The sequence below is a fragment of the Rasamsonia emersonii genome, assembly GCF_000968595.1.
Source record: "Rasamsonia emersonii CBS 393.64 chromosome Unknown ctg1118621759963, whole genome shotgun sequence".
Taxonomy (NCBI): domain Eukaryota; kingdom Fungi; phylum Ascomycota; class Eurotiomycetes; order Eurotiales; family Trichocomaceae; genus Rasamsonia; species Rasamsonia emersonii.
Window position 1 is genome coordinate 41,708 of NW_013563324.1, and position 23,957 is coordinate 65,664.

A 23,957-nucleotide genomic window follows, 5' to 3' on the forward strand; every position below is an offset into this window, starting at 1 on the left:
GGACGGCCGACTCATCGTGATTCTGAGCTGATTCCTGACCTCCGTCCCTCTTGGAACGCATGCGTCTCCGGTTAGCGAATCCAGAATTGTCCTGTTGACGAGTCGCCCTCGACCAGAAAGCGTGTTGTTTTGAATTCTCGGGAGCACAAGGAACGGTATCTGACTTGGCTGTGGGGAAAAGAGAGAGGGATAATAAGGACGTGGCGAGTTTGGCGGAACTGACCTGTCGTCGAGGCTCAGGGAGGATTCGAGGCATCGCGCGTTATCGCTGGTCGGAGCAAGATGCCTAATCCACCGAACCCCTTTGCTGCGATCGCTGCTGGCCAAAAAGATGGAGGCGCCTCCGGACGCGGTCGTGCGTCGAACAGTAGTCGCGCAGCACCCTACCAGAGCCGGAATACCAAAGAATCAAAGTCGAAGGCTCGAGGACGGCTGAGGAGTGCAAGCGGTCGCTCTGGCTCGTCGTCGTCGGACGCCCATGGCGCGCAGAAGAAGAAGCAGGAGCGGCCCAGCGATGCACCGGCGTCGACTTCCCCCTTCGCGCAGCTCAAGTCGAACGGCGTCACCAGCCAATTCGGCAAGCCCTCGCTTTTCCCCGGCGCTGCTCAGGGCTCTCAGGCCTTTGGGGTGCCCTCTCTTCCACAGTTTGGGGACTCTGTCGACCGGAATAGGGATCCTCGGCGTCGACCTGCTCCTCAGAGACCGGCGCCCAGCAAGGCGGCAATGTCTCATGTCCCTGTGGAAGATGCGAAAACAATCAATGCTTACCATGAACGCTACGAGAAGGTGTGCTGAATGCGTGCTCCCGGTCCTGGGATTTTCGCTGACTTCTCTATCAAGCTTAAACTCGACCGAGCGAAGCAAAGAGAACGAGCCATCAGACAAGGCCAGATGGCAGATCCTAACCAGCCGACATCGTTAAACAAGGCCATCACTCCTGTGGGCACCTGCACGAGCATGTGTCCCGAGTTCGAGCGGGTGGAACGGATCGTTCAGAAGATGGTCGACAAAAGCGAAAAGGTATCTCCTCATTTTGCGAAATCCTTGCGTGCGTCAGCTGCTGATCTCCGAATCCCAGTATCTTCACCCCGCGACAAATGCGTACCAAAACATGGAATCGAAGATGTTGAAACGGTTCCGGAGATCGGCTGCTGGTTACGATGAACAGCTGCCGTCGGATATTCGCACGCCCAAGACGCTTCTCCAAACCATGAATTACCTGATCCGACACGTCATAGGCGGCCCGGAACCTCTTGGGCTGATCCATAAGTTTGTCTGGGACCGTACTCGATCGATCAGAAACGACTTTTCCGTCCAACAGCTGACGCAGGAGGATCATGTCCGCATGGCGGTGACGTGCCTTGAGCGAATCGCTCGCTTTCACATCGTCTCGCTACATTTGCTGTCTAGTCCTGCCAATCAAGAGCAGTTTGACCACCACCAGGAACGAGAACAGCTGAACAATACCATGCTTTCGCTCATGTATTACTATGACGACAACCGGGGTCGCATTACCTTTCCTAATGAGGAAGAGTTCCGCGCGTACTACATTGTCTTTGCTATTCACGATCAACGGCCGGATCTGGAGAGCCGTATGCAAAAGTGGCCCAAGGAGTTGCTTCAATCCCCCAAGGTCCGAGTGGCCTTGGAGTTGCTTGCTGCAGCCAGCAATACGTGGGAATATCAGGGCACTCTGGACGAGAAGCGGCCAAATGCAATTGCCCAGGGTTTCTACACTCGATTCTTCAGTCTGGTGGACTCTCCCAGTGTGTCGTACCTGATGGCATGTGTTGCAGAAATCTATTTCAATAACGTGCGCCAAACTGCCATCCGATCGATCTGGAAGGCTTACTGCCGTTATCCGCTTTCTCAACAGCATAAAAACGAGGAATGGACGTTGGCTGAGCTGACGAAGGCGCTCTATTTCGACAACGAGGATCAAGCGCGCCAATTCTGCGAAGAACAGGGACTCGATTTTGCTGAGAACAGTGAGGGACAATTGTACCTGGACTGGGGGAGTCGCCCTATCGATTCTGTTGGTATGTACAGCCATTATATATATTTGCTGGAAGCTTCTCTAACTCGACAGACTTCCAACCTTCGTCGAAACATGCCTTTTCCGAAAAATACGTGGAATCGAAACGCGGCGGGAGAACGTTGGAGGCGGTCATCCTTGGCTTGAATATCAAGCAAGCAGCAAGGCATGGGATGATTGACCGCTCGCTCCTCGCAACCCGCACGGTTCCATCACAGGCAGCAAGCGTCTCGGAGGCTTCAGAAGAGGATGAACTCTTCGTCGGCGAGAAAGAGAGCGAGGTCTCTGAGCCAGAGACTCGAGTAAATGGCCATTCTCCTCGACAGGTCGAGTCTGACTCGGCGGAGTCTGTTTCCAGCGTTCACGATTCCGATGGTCTGGCGGCGCAACCCGCTGCCCAGACTGCTGAATCCAAGCCGACCTTCTCCTCTTTATTTGGAGGTTTTGGCGGAAAGCCTTCTAACCCATTTGCCTTGCAGTCACAGCCTAGCCAACCATCCCAGAAACAAGAACTTTTCCCTTCTACAGCTCCAAAACAAGAAACTCCCTCGATCTTTTCGCAAACACCAACCCCTTCCTCTACCCCAGATGTACCGAGCCCCAAACCGGCAACGTCGAGTCTATTCCAGCCCTCTCAAACATCTCCCTTCGCTGCAACAACGGCGAAGCCTTTCTCTCTTGCTGGTGGAACTGCACTTGATACTTCGCAGGCTGCAGAGAAGTCTGCCAATGCTTTTGATTCAGTCAAGACGAACAATATCTTCGGGACCACTCCTAGCTTTTCATTCACTCCTAATCAGAGCCAGTCTGCAAGCACTAGCTTTGGCAGTGGCTTGTTTTCAACGCCTGCACAAAATGGCGAGAGCAAAGTTGGAAAGACGCCAGTCACATTCGGTCAGAAAAATGGCGTATCTCCACCCAGCACTGAGGGTAGGTACTAGGATTGTGCCAATGGAAGTGTTGATGCTAACAGAGACAGAACGCCCAGCTATCTTCCCGAAAGCTAAACCAGCAACTCCACCTGTAACGACTCCGCCGTCATTCGTTTCGAGTCCTATTGCCACTCCTAAAACAGCTGCGACAGCCACTCCGCCATTACTTTCCACATCCCAACAGGGTGTGCCAACCACTGTCCAGGATTCTAATCCGCCGGTAGAACAAGGTACACCAAAGGCCGCTCCCACGACCGAGACGGTTCCTTCCGTTGAGTCAGACATCTCTGCATCGCCTGAGACGGAGGAATTTCGCAAGTCATGGGTAGAGGCATTGCGAAAGTCCGTCGGCGGCAGACGTCAGGATTCCCCTCCCAGCCGTAAGAGGCGATTGGAAGAGGAAGAGGAATCGCCGTCTCCTGAAGAAGAGAGTCCTAAAGAGGAGAATGTTTCCAAGCCAGAGAAAGCTCGTCCGAAACGAAAGTCGCTGGCGCTTGCGTCGATAGCACCACTCCCGACTCTTCCGATCCTTGAAGAGGTGAAGAAGATGACGACGAAGAGGAAGCCTCCGCCGAAGGAGGAGACGAAGACGCGGGCACAGACGCAGATAGACGAAGACGAACTTCTTCTGTCGGCGGCGCGAATCGCGGCAGAGTCGTTGAAGAATGGGCCGAAGCTGTTTGAAAATGTGTCGGAGTACGCCTACGCCGAGCCACCACGCACCTCGCAACGCAGCCCATGGTCGGCCAGGAAAAAGCCTCTACCGGGCGGGTAGTGTTGTAACTTGTGTCAATAGCATACATAATTCTGTGGTTGATCTCAGCGATTACCGGTGTATGTATGTAATGTACTTACATGAATGATGACATAAACAAGATATGAATGTTATGGATATTGTAATGTACAAATAAGTGAATAAATAATATTTATCTGGGATTGATCTGAATACTTAATTGAATGTACATACTGTACACAGGACAAATCTCACTCATATCAATCAATCGAAGTCAGCAAACATAACGTAACAAACAGCTCTGCTTTCTCTCTCTCTCTCTGTCATATTAATAAATATTATTTATTATTTAATAAATGGGACCTTCTTTTTTTTCTCAATTGATTCTTGTCTTGTCTTCACGTTCGATTGATTGATATTTACGTTATCTTTCTTGTCTTTCTTACCTTAGGTACATACAGTAGGTACTCAACAATGCACCACAAGACTCCGTAGAGTACAGTAGAGTACAGTGCATTGCATTGAATTGCATTGCATTGTATTACACTGGGGATATACATAGATACCTATACATATACATATACATATATACAGAAAAGAAAAAAAGAAGTATTCAAGCAAGAAAGCAAGCAAGCAAGCAAGCAAGCAAGAAAGAAAGAAAGAAAGAAAGAAGAAGAAGAAGAAGACAAAACAAGACAATATGATTTGATTTATCCTGCTTTGCTCTGATCGGATCAGAGCCATTCACTCACTCGAGTGTTTCCTTGTCTGCTTGCTCGGTTGGTCATTCGTTTAATTCATTCGTTTCGTGTGAATGAATACAGACAATCAGTCAGTCGATGACAGACTCGATCACTCGATCGATCAATGCAGATAGATGGATAGATGCATGCATGCATGTTATTTATTAACATCCACGGGTTATGATTTTTCATGGCTCGACCATGGCATGGCATGAATGGCATGGTATGATGTGGGAATATAATAGAATAGAATGCAATGGATAATGAATAATGGTCCAGTCCGGATTATTATTATCTGACGAAGTATGCAGATACCCAATTGGATTCCCAAAATCGTCGTTTTTTTTTATGCGACAATTAAAACCTTGAATGAACATTAGCAAGTAAGTAGAGAATAATCTGTAATGTGTAAACTGGACTGACCTTATTTCGTAACTCCCCGCTCTCGTCATATACCGCACCCACTTCACACTGCTATAGTTGCTCTTCTCAAACACCTTGAGATAGCGCACCAGCAGCCCGCTGCTCGTGAACATGAGCAGGTTGAACGACAGGCTCAGCGGCGGGCGGCTCCAGGCCTTCTGGTGCGTCATGCTCGTCAGCGTCGCTTCCGCCGTCAGCACGTACTCGCTCTGGCCCGTGAAGCGGGCGATCTTCCAGACGATGTTGTTATGCTCCGGCTCGTACTTGGCCTTGCCCTGGGTCGTGCGCTCGGTGATCTTGGCCGTGTTGAGCGGCGTCGGGATGCGCACCACCACGTTGGTCGCGAACAGCTTCGACTCGTAGTTGGCCTTGATGGCCACGCTGTACTCGACCTTGGTCGTGCCCACCTCGCGCACGATCGGGTGCACCTTGAACGGCAGGTTGACGTTCTCCGTCGCCCGGTACCGCATCAGCTCGAACTCGCCGTCGGGCGGCACAAACGAGATGGTCCGGTCCGCGTCGAACCGGCCCAGCTTGACGCACTGGTGGAACTGGCAGTCCTCGAGCGTGACCGACCCGGCGGCCGCCCGCGTCGTCGACGTCGCCCGCGTCCTGCCCGCGACGGGGTCGTCGTCCAGCAGCAGCCGGTCGTTGAGCCCGAACTTGCACTCGGGCGTGCCCGACAGATACGCCCGCATGATGATCTGCCCGTTGACGTCGGCGCGCAGCACCGTGCCCGTGGCCGACATGAGCAGGTTGACGTCCTCGATCACGTCGACAAACGCCTCGTTCTTGCGGTATTTGATGTCTGAACGACGCCATGAGATGGCGCCCGTGGCCTGCATCGTGATGCGGCTCGAGTCGGTGGGCGAATTGGCTATGGACGAGCGGACGCCTTCGGTGGTGATGTACATTTTGAGGGTATCGGTTTCGGTGTTTTGGGGGTATCCGAAATCGAGGATTTCTAAACAGAACCCATTAGCAAGTAAATTTTTTTTTAAGTAGAATACGACAGACGAGCTCACCATCCAAAAGCTCATACACCAAGACAAAGTTATTCTTGACCGCCTCCTCGTCAAACTTGCCAAAGTACCCCCTCCCCAGCATGATCAGGCGGTAGAGGAACTCAAAGACGAGAGCGGCATTGGCATTGCTCTTGGTGACGGCCACCAGGTAGATGTTCTCGTGCTTGACATGACTGAAGGTGGTCGAGCCCAGCGTCAGGATGGGCGAGCGCACCTGCGGGTTGCTGATGACCTGGATGCGGAAGATGTCGGCCAGCCGCGGGCGGCAGTCGTTGCGGAAGGCGCGGAAGATCAGGTTCTCCCCCTTTTGGTTGAAGATGAGGATGCCGGAGAGCATTTCGAGCAGCTTCTGCTCATTGCTTGGTGGTGGTGGTGGTGGTGGTGGTAGTTAAGCTGGTCACTGGTGTTGGGAATGTCTGGCGGTGGAGACGGCGTAATAGCTAGCTGGCTGGCTGTGATCTCCGCCTGTCCCCGCGTACGTACACTACGGAGGATTACAGCAGCTCAACAGCAGATTTATTTAACAGACATCCAGCTGAATATTTGGATAGATCAATTCAGTACTCTTGAAGGTAGATATTTGTATGTCATAAAGTACCCTGCTATGGTATATACGGTTTCTACAACCTGATAACACATATCAATCTCAGAAGTACAGAGTATCTAAATTGCTAATTCCAGCACTCTAACTATGCTACAAGACAAAAGGGAAAAAAAAAAAGAATTCCCTCTGGGGGAATATTTATTCTCAAAAAAAAAAAGGGGGAAAAAGCACCAACACATCCATTCCCACCCATCAGTCAGTCAGTCATATGCAATCAATGTAATGTAATGCAAGAAGAAAACATAATATGTGCCATCGAGAAGAACATTACAACAGCATAGTGTTGAGGGGAAAAAAAGACTCTTAAAGAGAAAAGTCGCCAGACTCCTTCTGCCTTGTTGAATAGGAAAGAAAGAAAGAAAGTGATTCTCTCTCCAAGAGAGAATGAGTAATGCAGTTGCAATCACCTGGTATCAACACAGTTGGATATCATCAAGCAAACCTGAAAACTTGCTCAGAGAATGCATCGCGCCAAATCTAGAATACAGATGGACAGACAGACAGACAGACAGACAAACAGACAGACGTAATTCCTCGTATACAGACGCAGACGCAGACGGCTCGGCCGCTGTCGCAGGCTGCTGTCACCGGTTATGAGCCTCCTCTGCAGCAGCGCGCACTCCCGGCCCAATCCCGCTGTTTGGTCTCGTCCCCGGCGCCGACGGCCCTTCACTCGAGACAAGGCCCACCTTGGGGTCGGGGATCTGGATGTCCAGCGTCATGTACGCCGTCCGCCGCAGACTCCAGATCCGTACCCCCTCTTTGGCGCCCACTTCTCGATTCCATTTCTCCAGCCACTCCTCCAACCGTCTCAGATGGCTCTTGATCCCCGACAGCCCCAGATCGTCCCAGAGCCACCCGGTCAGCAGGCCCATCGCGTAATCGAACCAGTTGCGGAAGCTGAAGGGATCAAACGCCTTGATGAGCTCCCCGTTGATCTTGGCAATGATGCGGCGGAACTCTTGCTCGGGCAGCAGCGGGTCGAGGATTTCGGGATACAGATTCGAGAACGTCGGGGCGAGATCCCCCTTAACCATCCAGTCGCGGCGGATGCGGATAATGCGAGTCGACGTGTACTCCTCCGACGAAATCGGCACGTGGGGATTCATGTGTGGGAAACAAGGGTGGGCAGGACCCCATGCGAGTTCCTCCGCCGCTTCGTTGTTGTTGGGCCCCGTGCCTGAGGCATGCGAGCCCAGCGTCGATGCGCGCAGCGAGGGCACCGACTGTGCGTGACGCGGGGGGTGGCTGGACACCGTCATCGGGAGCTCTCCGCGGGTCTGGTCGATTGGCATCTCCGGTCGTCATCTCGGGCGTGTCTGCCTGCGGTGACCGGTCGTGATGGCCACTTCGCCGCTGACTTCGGGGCAACCCGATGCTCGTGCGGCCGCTCTCGGTCTCTTCGACGGCGCGTTCGACGAGACTGGCCGGGGAAGGACTATGGCGACTGCGACGCTGCTCAGAGATGGTCAGGAGAGGGTACGCGTCTCGACTGCTCCCCTCGAGGGGGAGGTTTTCGTCCGAAAACTGCGGAGGACGAGGGGTGACAAGGGTGGTGCGTGGGACGTAGTTGATCGGATTCCAGAGGCGGGACCCGGATGGCGAGCCGCGAAAGGGGAAGAAAGGACGGCTCTTGGACTGCTGGGCTATGCCAGAGGACGCCGGAGGATGATACAGCGGCTGTGGCACAGCAAGACGGGCAGACGACTCGAAATGGCCTCCAGGAGGATGGGACGGGGGGTCTTTCGCCGCCAGCGGTGATAGGTTGCGAGGATCCTGGGGGCGGCTGGAAGACGCCGTTTTCGAAGACGGGACGGGCGAGTCGAGCAGACGGAGAGGGAGAGCGATGGGAATGGCAATGGGAATGGCGAGGGCGACGTCGACGTCGTCGTCGTCGGTTGTTGTGGAGGAGGAGGAGGAGCAGCAGCAGAGCGGAGATGCTCGGCTGGCGCTTCTTCAGGCGGCGAAAGGGGCAAAGTCGACGACGGCGGCCGCGGCGCTGCTTCCCCCATGCCGCCTTCACGACAGAAGGCAGCGAGGCAGGCGAGAAAGAAGGAGAGAGAAGAAAAGAAGGAGGCAGAGGACGTCTTATGAGAGGGAAATTGCAGTCAGTAAATAAAAAGCGCAGGGATGCGGCTGATGCGTGGTCTCTACTCAATGGCTCGTTTATCTCCGAGCAGCGGACGCCGCATCTCTTTAAATCGAATAGAAAAGAGACATGCAGCAGCCCTGTGGCTCCAGACGAGAGCTCTCGATTGATCGATCAATCAATCAAGGGCAGCGGTCGTTGGGCAGCCAGGAGAGGATTCACCTGGTCGACAGCAAGGTAGCAGCAAACTGGAACCAACAGTCCAGCGCTGGTCCACGGGGCTTGCTGCTGCACTTATACGACAGCCAGTGGTCTTTTTTTCTCCTGTTTTACGCTTGACTACTACTGCGTACGCCATACGAGGATGCCCTTCACGCGGCACAACCGGGAAAGGCAAAAGAAAAAAAAAAAGAAACTTCCAGCCTATAACTCTCCAGCCAGCCGTGTCCGGGCAAGAAAGGAGTAATAGTTGGTGACGGAACGCGGACGGCATAAAATTAGCATAGCATAGCAGTGCTACTCCTCAGTCTTAGCGACTTGGGGACAGTGGAGGTCTGGAGGACCGATCTCCAACCGCACGAACGACGGGTCTGGAAAGGCCATGTCTTACATCCACACTGGGCCCAAGTGGCCTGCCTGGCTGGCTGGCTGGCAAATCATCGCAGGATCGCGAACCCGGGTCCGGGCTCCTGGATTCAGGCGAGCATCATTCGTCAGCCATAATCTATCTGTACGATTATCGACCCATCTTGCAGAGATCTGCTGGACGCGGTATAGGCGCAAACAGAGTTCTCACGATCCAGCCTGGACAGCCACTGGTGAATTTAGCATTTTGCAAACTCACGCAGAAGAGACTGGGCTAGAATCAAGCCCCTAAGTGAATAAGACTACTGTTATGGTGCTCTCTTTACTCCGTAAGGATCTAGGTCCTGAGCATCCTGGTCAATTCAGATCATCGTAATTTTATGCGTGGCCTTAAGCCAGTATTCGCAGTAGCATTCGCATAATCATTGCTATGATAGCGTTTGCTGGATGGGACTACTGGTCGCATGACATCTCCGCCATCGTATACGGAGTATTCATGCAAAAAGGAGGCGTTTCTGCCTCCTCCTTGCGCTGTGGATCGCCCAAACGTCATAGCCGGGCCCCTTGGAGCGTCCAGACTATCCGGCTTCAGGAAATCGCCCACCAGCCCAAGTGGAGCTCGTCTCCTCCGAAATCCAGGAACCTCGTCAATAGTGCGGCCTCCACCAACGCCAGTTACTCCGGACTCGGAGGATTATCTGAGTCAAAAAATAATTAGTTCAACGAACGAGCCAACGACGCGGACGCCTCCGCTTCGCTTGCAGCTTTACTGTACGGAGTACGTACTGGTGATAAGGGATAAACGATGCTGTTTGTTGTCCTAAGCGGAACAGCATGATAGTGATAAGAACTGCAGGTCGTTCATCGTAGGGGATTGATTGATTATAGCCCTATTTTCACAACCATTAGATCTCAAAACGGAGGTAATATCAACGCAACATTCACCACGCTGACTGAAGCGAGTGACAAGGGTATATATGGTATAGTCACGCGTATTCTGGATGGGTATATTATGATATATCAGGAATGAAGTACAGGCACAGTCACAGAACAGCATTGGGTATACATGTCAAGGCGAAGGAGCGATTTCTGATGGCAAAATCCCCCATTAAAATCAAGAATAATGGGGATTAATATAATGAAGAAAAAAAAAAGTCAAACGAACCGCCCAGGAATTCCGTAGTAATTCGTAGTAATTCGTCGCCAATATTAAGCTTGTATGCTCGTCGATATCGCTTCTCTAGCTGGATGCAAATCGAATATACATGCGAACAAAAAGTCGAGATATAAACCCTAAACAGTGATTATTATGATTATTATTCAACACATCACTCGCCTCCCATGACTTTGCGATTCGCTGCCGCCTGCATCCGGCGCAGCGCTTCCCGGTGGAGATCGCGCATCTCGCCCCGCTGCATCTTCTCCGCGATCGAATTGTCGATGTACTCCGACGCCATCTTCCGCTGCTGCTTCTCCAGCTGCGCCTTGCGCTGCTGCTCCATCATGCTGGTTCGCGCCATCGTCACGTCCGCCAGCGGCGTCCGGGACTGCGTCAGATCCTCCCGAAGCGCCTGCCGCCATGCGGCCATCGTCATCTGGGACTTGGTCCGGTTCGGCTCCCTCCATGGTCGATTCGCTTGATACGGATCGCGCATCGCCATCTTGGGATCGGGCGTCATGCGTCCATGGGAGGCTGCGCCGCCCTGCTGCAGCCACGCACGGCGCTGAGCAAGGGGAATGTCGTCATCATCAGGGACCACACCCAGCTGGCTTTCCCGGCGTCCATCGTCCAAGGATAGCCGAGAATAGGACCGAGGAAGCCAGGAATCCCGACTCAACGACACGGACGACATGCGACTTTGAACCATGCTCTCACGCTGCGCCATCAGAGACGGCGGCTCATCCGCTGGGGTCTCTGGGAAATTCGCTACTTCGCTCTCACGAATCGGCGCTGAAGCGAGAGAGTTGTTGAAGAAACCACTTGGAGAACCGTGTAACCCTCGCTGTGCAGCGGGATATGCCTGTGAAGAGCGCGCTAAACCGGGCGCTGCGGGCTCTCGAGCCAGGCGAGAAGTTGCTTGTGTGGCCGTACCATCGGCATACACACCGGGTGAATATATCCGCGACGAGTCACGGGAAGCGTACCTGGACGCGCTGGACAAGGATCGATAGACAGGATGGCTCACAGGCTCTTCCGGGAGAGAGACACATCTTTCACTAGCAGGAGGAGGAGGTGGTGGTGGTGCATTCATTGCGGTTTGCTGCAACTCCTCCACTCTCACAGGCGCCGCTACTTCCGTGTCCTGGGCTCCCATATGAGCAGAGTCATCTTGCGTCAGTTGGATTGGTTCAACTTCGGGAGTCTCTGCCTCCGCCAGATGTTTTGCCCATTCGTTCGTGCGGTAGGACGTGACGACCGGGGAGACATGACTAGGTAGTTTCTCTACCGCCCCAGCGGTGAGAGATGTCTTTCTTCCCGTGTTTGTCTGGGATCGGGACCCTAACGAGGGTGATTTTTTGACAGTTGAACCCCCATTATCTGAGTCCGCAAAGGACTTGGATGGTACGCTCGTCACGGGGGACAAGGGAAACACCTGGCCAGCTGGCAAGACACGAGCAGCCGCATTTATTGGCCGCTGGCGCTTCTCGGGAACGGTCTCCAAGCCTCCTCGTTTCATGGAATCCACATGGAGACCACATGTTGAACCATCTCGTGCAGAGACTTGCTGTTCTTCTGTCACTTCGTGCGACGGTTCTGGCTGATAAGTCTTTCGTGGAAGGATTTGTTCCTCTTGGGCCACTTCTTGATGGTTCTCTGATGGTTGATCGTTTCCTAAAGGAGCTTCTTGGACTGTGTCATTCTGCACAGGAACCTTCGGAGTTACATCCGAAGCTTCTTGCGCAGAATCAGCTTGTTCATGACCTTCTTGCCTCGATTCCACGCAGCTTGCCGACGGTAGCTGTTGTCCCTCGAGCGCATCGAGTTCCCAGGCCGTAGTTTGTAGGTCAAACTCAGACTCTTCATCGCCGTCCACAATTCCTTGGACGGAAGTGGCTGGACTGGCCAGTCGGATGGGCACGAGCATCTCTTCAGACGACGACGAGATCAAGTTGCTGGTCCTGTTGGACAGTCGCCTCAACAGTGTGTTGCCCGACAGTCGTTTGGACAACCGTGTCGCAATAGACAGGACATCATCACAAGTCGCCTGCACAGAATGGCGGTCTTCCTCCTTTGGAGTGTCTGAGAGATCTGGAACCTTGAATGGGAGAGGCGTCACAACTGGTGCCGGCGTAACTGGCAATGCATCCGTTTGGGCTGGCGGATTTTCTTCCTGGATGGGATGGGGGCCCTCTTTTTGAACCAACTTTTCCTTCCCTGTTGCCTCTATTGACGGGTTCTCTGGATCTTTCGTGTCGGGAGGGCCAGTCGCATCTCCCTTCGGTTCTTTCTCGTGAGCCGTCTCGTCAGTCGTCGTCGGCTGCGTCGAATCATGCCCAGACTGAGTCAGATTCTTCATTTCTACTGTATCTCCTGGAGCCTCTGCGACTTCCGTTGCGGTCGAGCATTTTCGCGGACTTTCTGGATCCTCTGGGTCCCCACCAGAATTTGGTTGACGAGTTTCTCGATTGCCGTATATTGCTTCCCAACGAGCCAGTTCCCTCATGTTATTCTCTTCAAATCTTCTCCCCATTTCCGCTTCAGCTTCATCCTTCTTCCTCTGTTCCTCCTTTAGCAAGGCAGCTTGCTTCTTTCTTCTTTCTCGTACCACTCTCCAGAGCCTGAATTGTGAAAGCAGACCCATCAAGCAGATAATGATGATGATCGCAAGTTCCACACGGATCCCCCGAGTGACGGGATATGTCGTAGTGTCCAAAGGGAAGATATTGTCGTTTAGATCTAGAGCAAAGAGTTAGCGCCTTCGTGACAGACACGCTGGTGAATACTCACCCCATATATACAACCAAAACTCCTTCAATCCTGCCCGGCTGAAACAATCGATTCCAAGCACCGTTGCAGTACCACCGGCGAATGCCGTCGACCCTATCAATGCATAGGGCCTCGTATACAAACTGAAAGACAAAGCGTACGCGGCGGCGCAGAACGCTCCGATAAAGCCGCCCTTGGCTCCAGAGCTGGTGATGACACCTCCTGCCTTCAGGCAAAGAATCCACATGCTCAGACAGAATCCTCCTAGCAGGCAACCCAGTCCCTCGGTCAGCTCCTTGAAGACGAGAGAGAGAGCCCCGAATATGACCCCTGTGAAGAAAGCGGCCACGAAGTATGCTCCTTGCACGGCATTGCGAACCGGAGGACTCATTACATAGACGATCAGGACCTAAATAAGATTCCCAGTAAGTATCCATCACACAAATTCCAATTCCGTGAAAATATAAGGCTAAGACATACCGTCACTGCCAAACTAGTCGAGAATGCCGCAGATAAGAAGACATGAATCCTGCATTCACTTATTATTAGGGTCACGACCGACATCACCTCGAGTCAAACGGAAGCTCACCATTGATTCTTGATTCCAATCAAACTGTAGCACAACCCAAGCACGATGAGGATAACACCTGCCACACCCAATGCCGGCGTTATCTTCGGCTGAATCGGGAGAGCATCGGCATCGGCCGCATCTGCAACAGTCAGTGTCATGCCAGAAAGATATTCCAACTGAGGGAGATCAACTAGCCTTGTGTTGCATTCGTGGAGTGGTTTGATAAAGGCACTGCTGTGGCTTGGGCAACTGTTCCAGTTGTAATATCCGGATGTCTGTCAGTTACCGTGGTAGAAGCGCTCGCAGTAGCTGAAACTGTGGCCTCAGAAGCGGATGAAGCACTCGTGCTGGTTGCTGATGGGTTTGTAGTCGACAGAACAGAAGAAGAGATCGCAGATGTCGTCGTGCTGCCTTGATCAGCTTGTCTTGCATATAGGGAAGCATCGCCTGCGACGATCACAACACAGCTGGTGATGATGGATATGATAATAAGGACCACATCATGGAGACGCATCTTGACGACGCCTGAGATTAATATTATACACGGATTGTAGTCTCAGATAATTTTTGTGCGTGATAAAGCATCATTGGGGACTGTCACCACAGTTCAGTCGTAATTCTGCCTCATTTTGCAGGTTATCCTGATATCATCGAGTCGTCGCAAGTAGCAGAATTCTTGGGCACTCAAGGAAGAGAGACACGAGGCGGTGATGAAGGAGAATACTGTGCTGGGACGAGGCGCGGTGAGACACGCCACGGAATAATGACAAGACGGTCTACTTTACTAGGAACTTCTTGTTCAGCAGCCATGGCTTTTATTCAATCTGCTGCCTTCCCCCGCCACCATCGAAACAGGCGTTTCCAAGTAAGGGTATGGCCGACAAGCGGTGACGTGTGAGTGATGATCCACAAGTCTGAGCTCTGACGACCTCAATGGGGATGATAGCCTGATTTAGCAAAAGAGGCGGGCAAGGCCCTGCCATGAAGGACATATGGAAAAGCCTATGGCGGTCAATTCCCAAGAATTTCGCATCATTTCTTCGTGTGGAGTGGCTAGCTGTCGAACATGACCAGCCTCAGAGATTCCGATTTGGGTTGACAAGCAGGTGCAGGAGAGGCGGGCAGAAGTCATGATTCGCCAAGGCAGTAGATAAGATGCTAGTTGACGCCAATGAGATGACTCTCATGCAATGGTGGAGATGCATGTATATTGCATTCCCAGCAGCCAACGAAACGAATGCGTCGTACGCCACAGGGCATCGATCACGTCTTTTGGAAAAGTCTTGGGATGTTCTGTAGCTAATTTCTGCAGTGAACTGCAGCAATGACTGACAAATTTCATCGCTTCCCCAGCCTGGACTTCCAATTCTTTCCCCGTATCAGTTCTCTGATCTTTGGAGACCATGTTCTCGAGAAGCGGAAGATCCAATCGCGGACGGAGAATTTCGACTTGGATGAAGATCATCGGCCCGATAGCTACGTAGGTGTGCGCCTTTGGCGCGATCGCAGCGGGGCGTGGATGGGTTGTGGATCGAGTCTGGAGGTTGTTCCTGGCTTAGCGTTGCCCGTTTGGCTTTAGTGATGATCGCGGGCCCACCGAATGACTAAGAGCTTAACGACGTGTCTCATGGAGCATGCACCACGCAGCACTCCAGGGCCATCGTGTGAGATGCGAAGCGATTGGACTGCAGAGCATTATGTAGCTATCCCTGCGAGCAGGATTCGAATGGGAGTGCCCATTGTCTGGACTTGTTTCAACCCGCGGCAAGCAGGGCTATTATAGAGGTTGTCTCGCCCATAACAGTTATTTTTGTATCAATAGGATCCGTGGCAGTTCAGGAACGAGCTTACTCCGGAGTAGTTCTTCTGTTTGTCGTTTTGCTTTCGTCTTTTTTTTGGCCCTTCGTTTCCCCGCTGCTCTGGAGGGTGGCTGACAGCTCGTCTGCAAGTCACAGTGTTGGTTAACAGCCACCAGATCGTGTATCTACCTAGGTAGGTAGGTGCTCTGGAAACAGTAGGGTATACTTGCATGGTATTGCATAGGCCTAAGGCACCAGCCACAGTTCTGCATCTTCTCGCACGGATCAGGCAATTCAACCTTACTCCGTAACGTATGGCGTATAGAGGAACGCGCTAAGATACAAACCAGAAAGGCGGTGGCTTGACACCAGCACTCAGCAACTTCTTGGCTTCAATGAGGCGCTGGTATAGCCGAGTAGTCGTTGTATGTCGTAGAGGCGGACCTGGCAGGCCTCGTCCATGGTCCTTGCGTGACTAGGCCTCGATAGTTTCGCCGGATTGCAGCGGATCTCCAACCACGTGACCTGTCCAGCTCCTAGTCGCGTCGCGACCGCAACGCCTGCGAGAACGGGACTAGTCCTTGCAATTTTGGAAAAGAAAAATCTTAACCAGCTGTCAATCCGTCTTGATTGCTCTTCTGTCATCGACCTTCCTGCATTGCAATTGACTATTTGCACATTTGCACACACAGACACTCAAAATGCAAGCTCTCCGTCCGCTCCTGCGTGCCCGCGCTGCTGCCCCTGCGCGTGGCCTCTCCGCCGCGCGCTCCTTCAGCTCCTCGCCCTCGCACTCGGTCGCCCGTCTGATTATCACCGGGCGCCTGGCCTTTGAGCCGGAGCTGCAGACGACCTCCACGGGGCGGGAAGTGGTCAGGTACGTGGTGGGCTCGTCGTCCGGACCCCGCGACAACCGCCAGACGAGCTGGTTCCGCGTGTCGAGTTTCCAGCCCGAGCAGAGGGATCGCCTTCTCAATCTGCCGAAGGGGTAAGAATTGCCTTGTCATCTTGTCATTCCTGCGCTGCATGGTACGTTGCTAGGCAGATCTAAGCTAACGTTGACTGCGTTGTAGAACTCTTGTCTACGTCGAAGGCGATGCCACCCTGCGGGCCTACGAGGACGCCGAAGGCAGGAAAAACACCAGCCTGCACGTTGTGCAAAGTAAGTCGCGTCAAGAAAAAGAGAGAGAGCGGGAGAGAGAGGAACCGATACTGACATCGGCCTAGGAAACCTCGAAGTGCTGAGGCGCCCGTACTCCGGTTCCCGGTCCGAGTCTTACTCTTCTGAGGAATCGCAGCAGTAGACTGGCCGTAAGTCTACCTAATCTATCCAGCTATCGACCTACGTAGTAGTCAGTCGAGGTCTTGGTTTGTTTTGACTAGACGAGTGAAAAAGGGCGAGCCCAGTCAATAATCTCGTTATTATTGTCCGATAAGTCACGATCTCACCCTGTACTATTTCTTTTTTATTCGTACCCCTGTGTATTTTACTCTCCTATGCTGGTCGTTTGTTCTGTGAGCGAATGTATCTGTGTGTATGTGGAAGAATTGACGTGGTGTATACCCGTTTTTAGGAAACACAACCTTTTTTCCTTTAATTTGGGTTACCTTTCGTGGTACATAGTTGTATTGGTGAGAGACTTCTCTATTGCTGAGAAAGAGGACTGAGAGATCTCTTGCTTCTTCTTTCCACTCCGTTGAGTGAATCTAATATCAGCTCTATCCCTTGATAGAAGACAGATGTCGCATTGCTATCATTCCACATCACATCCAATTGTGTTTTTACATTGCATTGCATTTGAGTGCCGAGTCAATGCCATCCCTCCATGGTCATCAATCGATCAACGCCCGCGTAATACCCACAAAGAAGTAAAAAAAAGGAATTGCCCAACATGTGATGTGGATTCATCACCCTACTTCACGCCAAAGTAGAATCGCTTCTCCACTTCATACTCCGTAAAGCCGGAGATATGCTGTGAATAGCAGTCGAATCATGTCCAGCTATGGCTCACACTTGGATTCGCTCGCCTGACGGATCTCCCGAGTCACCGTGATGATACCTTCGTGAGGCGGCAGGTACTCGTCTCCCGCACTCTGCCTGCTACAGTGGCAGCAATGGCGATGAGCAGAAGCAAGTGGATTATCTTTCTCGATGCCCACAGATGTAGACACAAACGCCTCCGTGGAGACAGAATTGAGTCGGATGATGCCGCTGCGTCTTGTCCAGCTAAATACTGGCTTCAGGAGGCTGCCAACCTTCGATATAAGACTGCCATACCGGCTCCCCGGCACTCGCGCTGCGGGAACACGGGGTTTGGCCAGCGACGGGAAGAAACGACCCAGTCCCAGCTTGAGGAGCAACGACCGGTAGATGGCAGTCGCGTCGTGTCCGAATCCGAAGAACAGAAACAGGCTGATGCTTCCTCCGATGGGGATCCAACGGTCAAAGCTGACGACGCCGCCGGTGGGAACTTTGACGATCGTATTCCATCCGGCACCGTGCACTCGACTCCACGAGTAAGGATGCATGGGGAGCGAGGTTACAAGATTCACGTAGAAGACGTATATCTGCAACGGCAGTATGATGAGGATCATGATGAAGGACAGGATGAAGAGCCGCAGGAATTTCTGCCCGGATACATTGCTACCGGCAGAGCTGAGAATCGCAGCAAACTGGGTTCTGTACTTGATGAGGCGGATTAATACGAGCACTGGGGGTTTTGTCAGTCACAAGCCTGCATCAAGGAGTTCTTCAGAGCGTACCGCCATAACCGCCCGCGAGAAGGCATATCACCGGGGGCCACCCATAGTCGAGCACCATACTTGGCCAGCTCTCGTCAAACGTACTCGTACAGCCGCTAATCGTGTAGATATTGTACCGATTTGGCTGGACGACAAAATGCGCGATCATGGACAGAGCAGGCACTCCGAGACAGAAGATCACCTCGACGGCCAGTTTCCGCAGGCGCTGGGCGCGACTAGGGACCAGAATCCCCCTGTCACTGTCCATCACCTCGGCAAGACTGCGGAAGATACACAGCAGAGCACCAGGAAGCCCTACGTAGCTGGCCACCCACAGCTTGACCTCGACGTCGCAGAGACCAGCTCCGCTCCACCACGAGTCCACATTGTCGGTGGGCCAAATTAAGGCATTCACCACGTTGATGATGTTGCACAACAGGAACCAGCCGATCAGACACGAGGCCGGAAAGTTGCGGTTTGCCGAATGCCAGACCAGTGGCGGAATGCTGAGGAATATTGCCAGCAAGGAGAGAGTCGGGATGGCAATGGCTTGAGCAGAGGGATAGTAAATGGCCGATTCCATGACGAGGTATCCGTATGCAAAGTATTGTAGAAGCTCGATAAATTCGTAATAGATACTTCGAGATAGGTCTTAAACAGCTTTTGAAGAAGATGGGTTCAATCAATGAACGCCTGACAAGAAAGAAAATCAAACGAGCAGCTGAGGATTATCAGAATAGATGTCTAAATGCAGAGAAGATCATCAACTAAAAATAGGATGCAATGCTCAGCACATGGGACAACAGAAGAGGTGTTCGAGACGACAATCGTCCGCATGGCGAGCAATGGATGAATTTATAGCGAAATGATGAACATTGGCTGTGGACCGACACAGTGACGCCATGTTTATTGGCAGAACAGTATAAATAAGACTGGCTGTGAAGAGTTATTGACTCTGTCGATGGGAGTTGAGTGAAGAGTCACCGTATAGCGGCCATTCCCCTTTTGGGTATCAATAGCACGGAGTCGACTGAATAGCTGAATAACGCACGTTGCCGCCAGGACTTTTCTCATTTTGCAAGAAGTAATATTCTTTTGTTTGTTTCCTCGCTGTGCTTGTTGCTTGCAGACATACAGTCGACTTGCCATAGCCTAAGTGATGACATCGCAGAGCACAGGATCAACCGTCCACGCCAGAATTCATGGCAGAATGCCATTATCCCCGCAGTCCAGATTTGGCACATCTCCTTCCTATCTGGGTGGCAGCAGGCTCAGGCTCTTCGACTCCTCGTTCAAGTTTGAGGGTTCAACGAGTAGGACGAGATCGATATCCGGCTGATCATCACTAGATGCCACAGGCATACTCCACAGGCAGTCCTACTCTTTTGTCGCATGAGTCGAGGGATCCTCGAGTGAGGAACCCAGCTGTCTGCAGGTATCCGGCCAGTGCAATTCCATGAAGGGCAGGCATTTATCCAGGGTGCTAATGACTAGGCTGCTTTTCAGAAATGCCATGATCTCGTTTGCAGCCTTGCAGGCGATCAATTGGGTTTCGAGTGTGGAGAAGGCGGCGCCAGCGGATCCGGGGAAGATCTCCGCCATCACGTCACCTTTCCTTGTCCAAATCACCAGCTGCAGCGTCGGTCCCCTGTTACTACTTACAGGACGCGGCAACGATGTGTTTGTGCACGGTTGGTACTATGGACCCCTGTTGTTCCTGCTGCCACTACCAAGTCCTGCTGATGCGTTCCCTGGTCGATTAAAGGCGCAAACAGCCTAACGCCATGGCTGAACACCCGCAGCCCTCGTCCTCCCACCACGCCTCTTTGCATACCGGTGCCCATGTGAGCTCTTCCAACGCAGCCTCCCTCCGACAACGGCCTGTTGGGAGGGCAGCGACTTTCGCCGAACCGACAGCGACTCCTCCGAGCTTTCAACGCAACTCCACCTTCTCCGATACCGTCTCCGAGGCCAGACAGTCGATCCGGTCCTCAACCGACGACCTGCTGTTTCCACGTGCAAACAAAGACACGGGTATGGCGTTGCACAATGAGGAGTCCCACTGGCACTCTGCGCCTCTCGCCCTGGCTTTGCTGCCCGCTGTGGGCGGGCTTTTCTTAAAGAATGGAAGTGCGATCATAACAGACGTGACTTTGCTGATCTTGGCGGCCATCTTCCTGAACTGGTCGGTGAGACTGCCATGGTAAGCAGAATACAATGAGAATACAATGCCATTTATAGTCCTGTTCTCTAAGCATTTTAGGGACTGGTATCGATCCGCTCAAGAAGTCCGCCGGCAGGATACCAAAGAATTCACGGGCGATGACATCATCGAGGAGGACGAGGAAGAAAACGACGATGCAGCTGGAGAACGATCATCGCCAAAACCTCGAGATGGACGATCTAAAACGCATTCAGAGCAGGACTCTGCGGCTCGCGCGGCTACTCGTGAGCTCCGTGTTCATGAGATTGTCGCGCTAATCTCGTGCTTCGTCTTCCCGATCATTGGAACATGGCTGCTGCATGCCATCAGAGGATCTCTGTCCCGGCCTTCGGAAGGCCTCATATCTAATTACAATTTGACCATATTTCTTCTGGCCTCGGAGATTCGCCCGTTCGCTCATCTCCTGAGGATGGTGCAAGCGCGGACCCTGTATCTACAGAGGGTTGTCGCTGCATCGCAGTCTGAGGATGATAGCGTTGACAGGAACAAGATCTTGGATCTCACCAAACGTCTTGAGGAATTGGAGGCTCATGTGGCTGACACAGTGGCCGCGAGGCTCTCTCCTGATGCGGCCAATGCCACTCAGAAAGGGCAGGAAAGCCCTCAGGATGTTGTCGCGCAAGTGACGTCGGACGTGCGCAAGGCACTCCAGCCTGAGCTTGACGCTCTGAATCGTGCCATGAGGCGTTATGAGAAGCGGACCACTGTCATGGCTTTCCAGATGGACACTCGCCTGCAGGAGCTGGAAACGCAAGTCCGGGACGCCATGGCGCTGGCTGCTGCGGCCCAGCGATCTGCGACAGATCGTCGGAGCTTCGCCTTCATCTTGCTGGACTGGGTTTGCGCGATTCTCGTCCTGCCAGCACAGACGCTGTTCTCCTTGGCCAGCTTACCGGCGCGGATTGCGACGTTGTGTCTCCTGAATCTGAAAATGTTGCTAGGGATGAAGCAGCGACGCAGCAAGGCTAGTAAGGGGAAACAGCCAAGTCGTTCTTCAGTATCTCGACCGCCATCACGGACACAAGCAGCGCCAACCTGGAGCGGAAAAAGCACGAAGAGCCCATAGAACGACAGATTGTTATATCTGATGATTTAGCTTTGTTTGGATCTGACACGATATTCGATGAGTGGAATTTCTTTCCATGTTTGATACATTATCTATTTTGGTATATTCCCTATATAATTCACAATACCCAAAGCAGACACTGGAAGCCGTTTGACCTGTCGATCTGATTTTGCACCTGTCACAGATGAATAGCATTGACGAGATATACAAGACAAAAGGTTCCTCGATTCCTCATCGAGTTCAGAAATGGTAGATATGTTGGCTAATATCTAACCTGGTGTATTATTTATTCCCAGCGCTGCTAATGCACGTAACCTATAAAGAGAATCATACGCAGAACAAACACCTTTTCCCAACCAGGCTGCCAATAAGATTGAACCTGAAACTTCCCATGGCCCATGAAGTTGGGACAGTCAAACTTGTGCCATTACGGGGCTGTCATAGGTAGGTAGGTAGGTACAGTACATATTGGAGATATCCAATTTAGGAAACTCTCAGACTGCACCCACCAACTGAGGCACGGTGCCGGAGTGTGAAATACCCGTATACTGGTTGATATACAGGGACAAGCAACGACAGATTGATCCATGTGGCGCATGGATATAAGCGGATGCAACGTGATAAAGAGATGCTGACAGGTAGTAAGAATAAATCGAAGAGATTCTAGATACTCCCATCATCCTATTGAATCGACGACACTAGGCCGTATATAATTCTTAAGCTTCCTCTAACTACCGGAGAACGTCCCTTTTTTTTTAATGTCAAATTGACACTTTGTTGTAAATGGAGCAGTCGTCAGGGATATAAGTGAGAGAATTTTAGAATATACATACTTAGGTATTACTTCACATTAGGTACAGTACATCAATTCTCACAATGTCTGTGTAAATAAATAAGAGCAATTAGATTTTGGGGTTCAGAGCAGGATCTGCAGGGGTATTCTTATTCGGGTCCCAATTCTTTGTCTGCACTATTAATCCGTATGGACTTGTACAAGTGCAACTGCTACAAAGTGACAGATATCATCAACTACTATTATTACATCTGTCCAGCATTTCGATTGGTAGCTGGCTATCTTTGTGCTCTCTTAGCCCTATTTCACCGCAGCAGTAGCAGCAGTAGCAGCAGCTTTGTCGTGCTGTGTATCGTAACCATACCGAAGATAGTTGTGGTGGTGATCGATGGCTTTGTCTTGTTTTCCTTTTGCTGTCGCACAAACGGTACGTATCTTACATACGATAATAGCCTGACAGATGGGAAATCCCTCATAAATAAACCCTGGCACAAAAAAGAAGCAGGAAGCACGCAAGATAATCAATGCGTGGCATCATCATCATCAGCAGCAGCAGCATGGAGGACGCTGATAGTCGGAAAGAAGAGACGAAGGCGTCAGAATCGCGAATCCCAGCGTCGATACAGTAGGCTTCACCATAGGCAGGGAGCATGACTGGCTGACTGGCTGACTGACGACTGACTTGACCAGGGGACCGACACAAGACGAAACGACAAAATCGACAGCCACCACTAGCGGAGGATATTCTGGCACCGTCGTCATCGACAGGACCAACGTTGTTCGAGATGATGACACCGCAAACCTCGCCCATCATGATGCCATTTCCATCCACAGACGATGGCGACATGGCGACTTCTTCTTCTTCTTCTTCTTCTTCTTCTTCTTTTTCTTCTTCTTCTTCCGTCCCGTGGGACGACTGTGGTGGTGGCTTCCCTTCTTCTTCGCTGGTTGCGTCTCCTGCTTTCGGACCCGAATTGCCTGCAGGTTCGTTGTCGGCGATAAAGGCAAGCGACTACCCAGGAGATCCACGATGGGATTATCCCGTATCCGTATCGGGGGGTGGGAGTTGGCCTTTGTCTCCAAGCATGTCACAGCGAAACGACTGCCCATCATCATCGACGACAGGGACTGAAAGAGTGCGTCCATGGTTCCTGATATCATAACTGACTGACTGACTGACTGACTGCATGATATCAGGTTTCTAGACAGCCCAAATCGCAGCTTTTTACTCCCTTCGGGCACATGCGTCTACAGAAACGCGCCGGCATCAAGGAGCGAGTAGACATGATGGTCGTCGAGCTCCAGGAGGTGTACCGAGTGGGCGTAGTCCTGGGGATTTTTGAGGAGGACTCGACGCTGCAGAACCACATGGTGATGGTAAGAAAGCGGTTTCGCGCCGTCGCCAGGGGGGAAGCGCAGAAGGGGAAAGGGTATATGAGTAGTGGTGATGCTGAGGATGAGGAGGATGAGGATGATAGCTACAGCGGTGTGGAATGAGAGGCCGTGCTTTTTTTTTTCTATCAATATATCTATGGATACTAAAGGAGGTATTTCTTAAATCGGTATTTTTTTACTTAACAGACAAAGGTTTAGACCAGCAAACCACCTCATCAGTTTCAATGCAATACTCGCTAGGTCAAACAGAAGTGATTAAGAAAACGTGAC

At 52.0% G+C, this 23,957-nt stretch overlaps 8 protein-coding genes across 8 annotated transcripts; 5 read left to right on the plus strand and 3 right to left on the minus strand.

The window, feature by feature from the left end:
• Positions 1-282: 282 nt before the first annotated feature.
• Positions 283-3,742, plus strand: T310_0776 (80 kD MCM3-associated protein; the record flags this gene model as incomplete). Its single annotated transcript, XM_013476343.1, has 5 exons — positions 283-786; positions 841-1,020; positions 1,079-2,039; positions 2,090-2,965; positions 3,015-3,742. The coding sequence occupies 5 exons, from the start codon at positions 283-285 to the stop codon at positions 3,740-3,742; spliced, it is 3,249 nt and encodes a 1,082-aa protein (XP_013331797.1).
• An 889-nt stretch (positions 3,743-4,631) lies between these two features.
• On the minus strand, positions 4,632-6,228 carry T310_0777 (AP-2 adaptor complex subunit mu; the record flags this gene model as incomplete). The annotated part of the gene is made up of 2 exons (XM_013476344.1): positions 4,632-5,830; positions 5,892-6,228. The coding sequence occupies 2 exons, from the start codon at positions 6,226-6,228 to the stop codon at positions 4,632-4,634; spliced, it is 1,536 nt and encodes a 511-aa protein (XP_013331798.1).
• An 851-nt stretch (positions 6,229-7,079) lies between these two features.
• Positions 7,080-9,415, minus strand: T310_0778 (uncharacterized protein; the record flags this gene model as incomplete). Its single annotated transcript, XM_013476345.1, has 4 exons — positions 7,080-7,675; positions 7,719-8,440; positions 9,195-9,308; positions 9,381-9,415. 4 exons carry the CDS (start codon positions 9,413-9,415, stop codon positions 7,080-7,082), a joined length of 1,467 nt encoding a protein of 488 aa, XP_013331799.1.
• A 1,082-nt stretch (positions 9,416-10,497) lies between these two features.
• On the minus strand, positions 10,498-14,182 carry T310_0779 (uncharacterized protein; the record flags this gene model as incomplete). Its single annotated transcript, XM_013476346.1, has 5 exons — positions 10,498-13,067; positions 13,119-13,506; positions 13,578-13,626; positions 13,687-13,844; positions 13,901-14,182. The coding sequence occupies 5 exons, from the start codon at positions 14,180-14,182 to the stop codon at positions 10,498-10,500; spliced, it is 3,447 nt and encodes a 1,148-aa protein (XP_013331800.1).
• A 1,986-nt stretch (positions 14,183-16,168) lies between these two features.
• T310_0780 (SsDNA binding protein) lies at positions 16,169-16,771 on the plus strand (the record flags this gene model as incomplete). The annotated part of the gene is made up of 3 exons (XM_013476347.1): positions 16,169-16,344; positions 16,541-16,629; positions 16,695-16,771. The coding sequence occupies 3 exons, from the start codon at positions 16,169-16,171 to the stop codon at positions 16,769-16,771; spliced, it is 342 nt and encodes a 113-aa protein (XP_013331801.1).
• Positions 16,772-17,582: 811 nt separating this feature from the next.
• Positions 17,583-18,615, plus strand: T310_0781 (uncharacterized protein; the record flags this gene model as incomplete). The annotated part of the gene is made up of 2 exons (XM_013476348.1): positions 17,583-17,984; positions 18,025-18,615. The coding sequence occupies 2 exons, from the start codon at positions 17,583-17,585 to the stop codon at positions 18,613-18,615; spliced, it is 993 nt and encodes a 330-aa protein (XP_013331802.1).
• A 1,378-nt stretch (positions 18,616-19,993) lies between these two features.
• Positions 19,994-21,499, plus strand: T310_0782 (uncharacterized protein; the record flags this gene model as incomplete). Its single annotated transcript, XM_013476349.1, has 2 exons — positions 19,994-20,412; positions 20,473-21,499. The coding sequence occupies 2 exons, from the start codon at positions 19,994-19,996 to the stop codon at positions 21,497-21,499; spliced, it is 1,446 nt and encodes a 481-aa protein (XP_013331803.1).
• A 1,605-nt stretch (positions 21,500-23,104) lies between these two features.
• Positions 23,105-23,789, plus strand: T310_0783 (uncharacterized protein; the record flags this gene model as incomplete). The annotated part of the gene is made up of 2 exons (XM_013476350.1): positions 23,105-23,428; positions 23,490-23,789. The coding sequence occupies 2 exons, from the start codon at positions 23,105-23,107 to the stop codon at positions 23,787-23,789; spliced, it is 624 nt and encodes a 207-aa protein (XP_013331804.1).
• Positions 23,790-23,957: the final 168 nt, after the last annotated feature.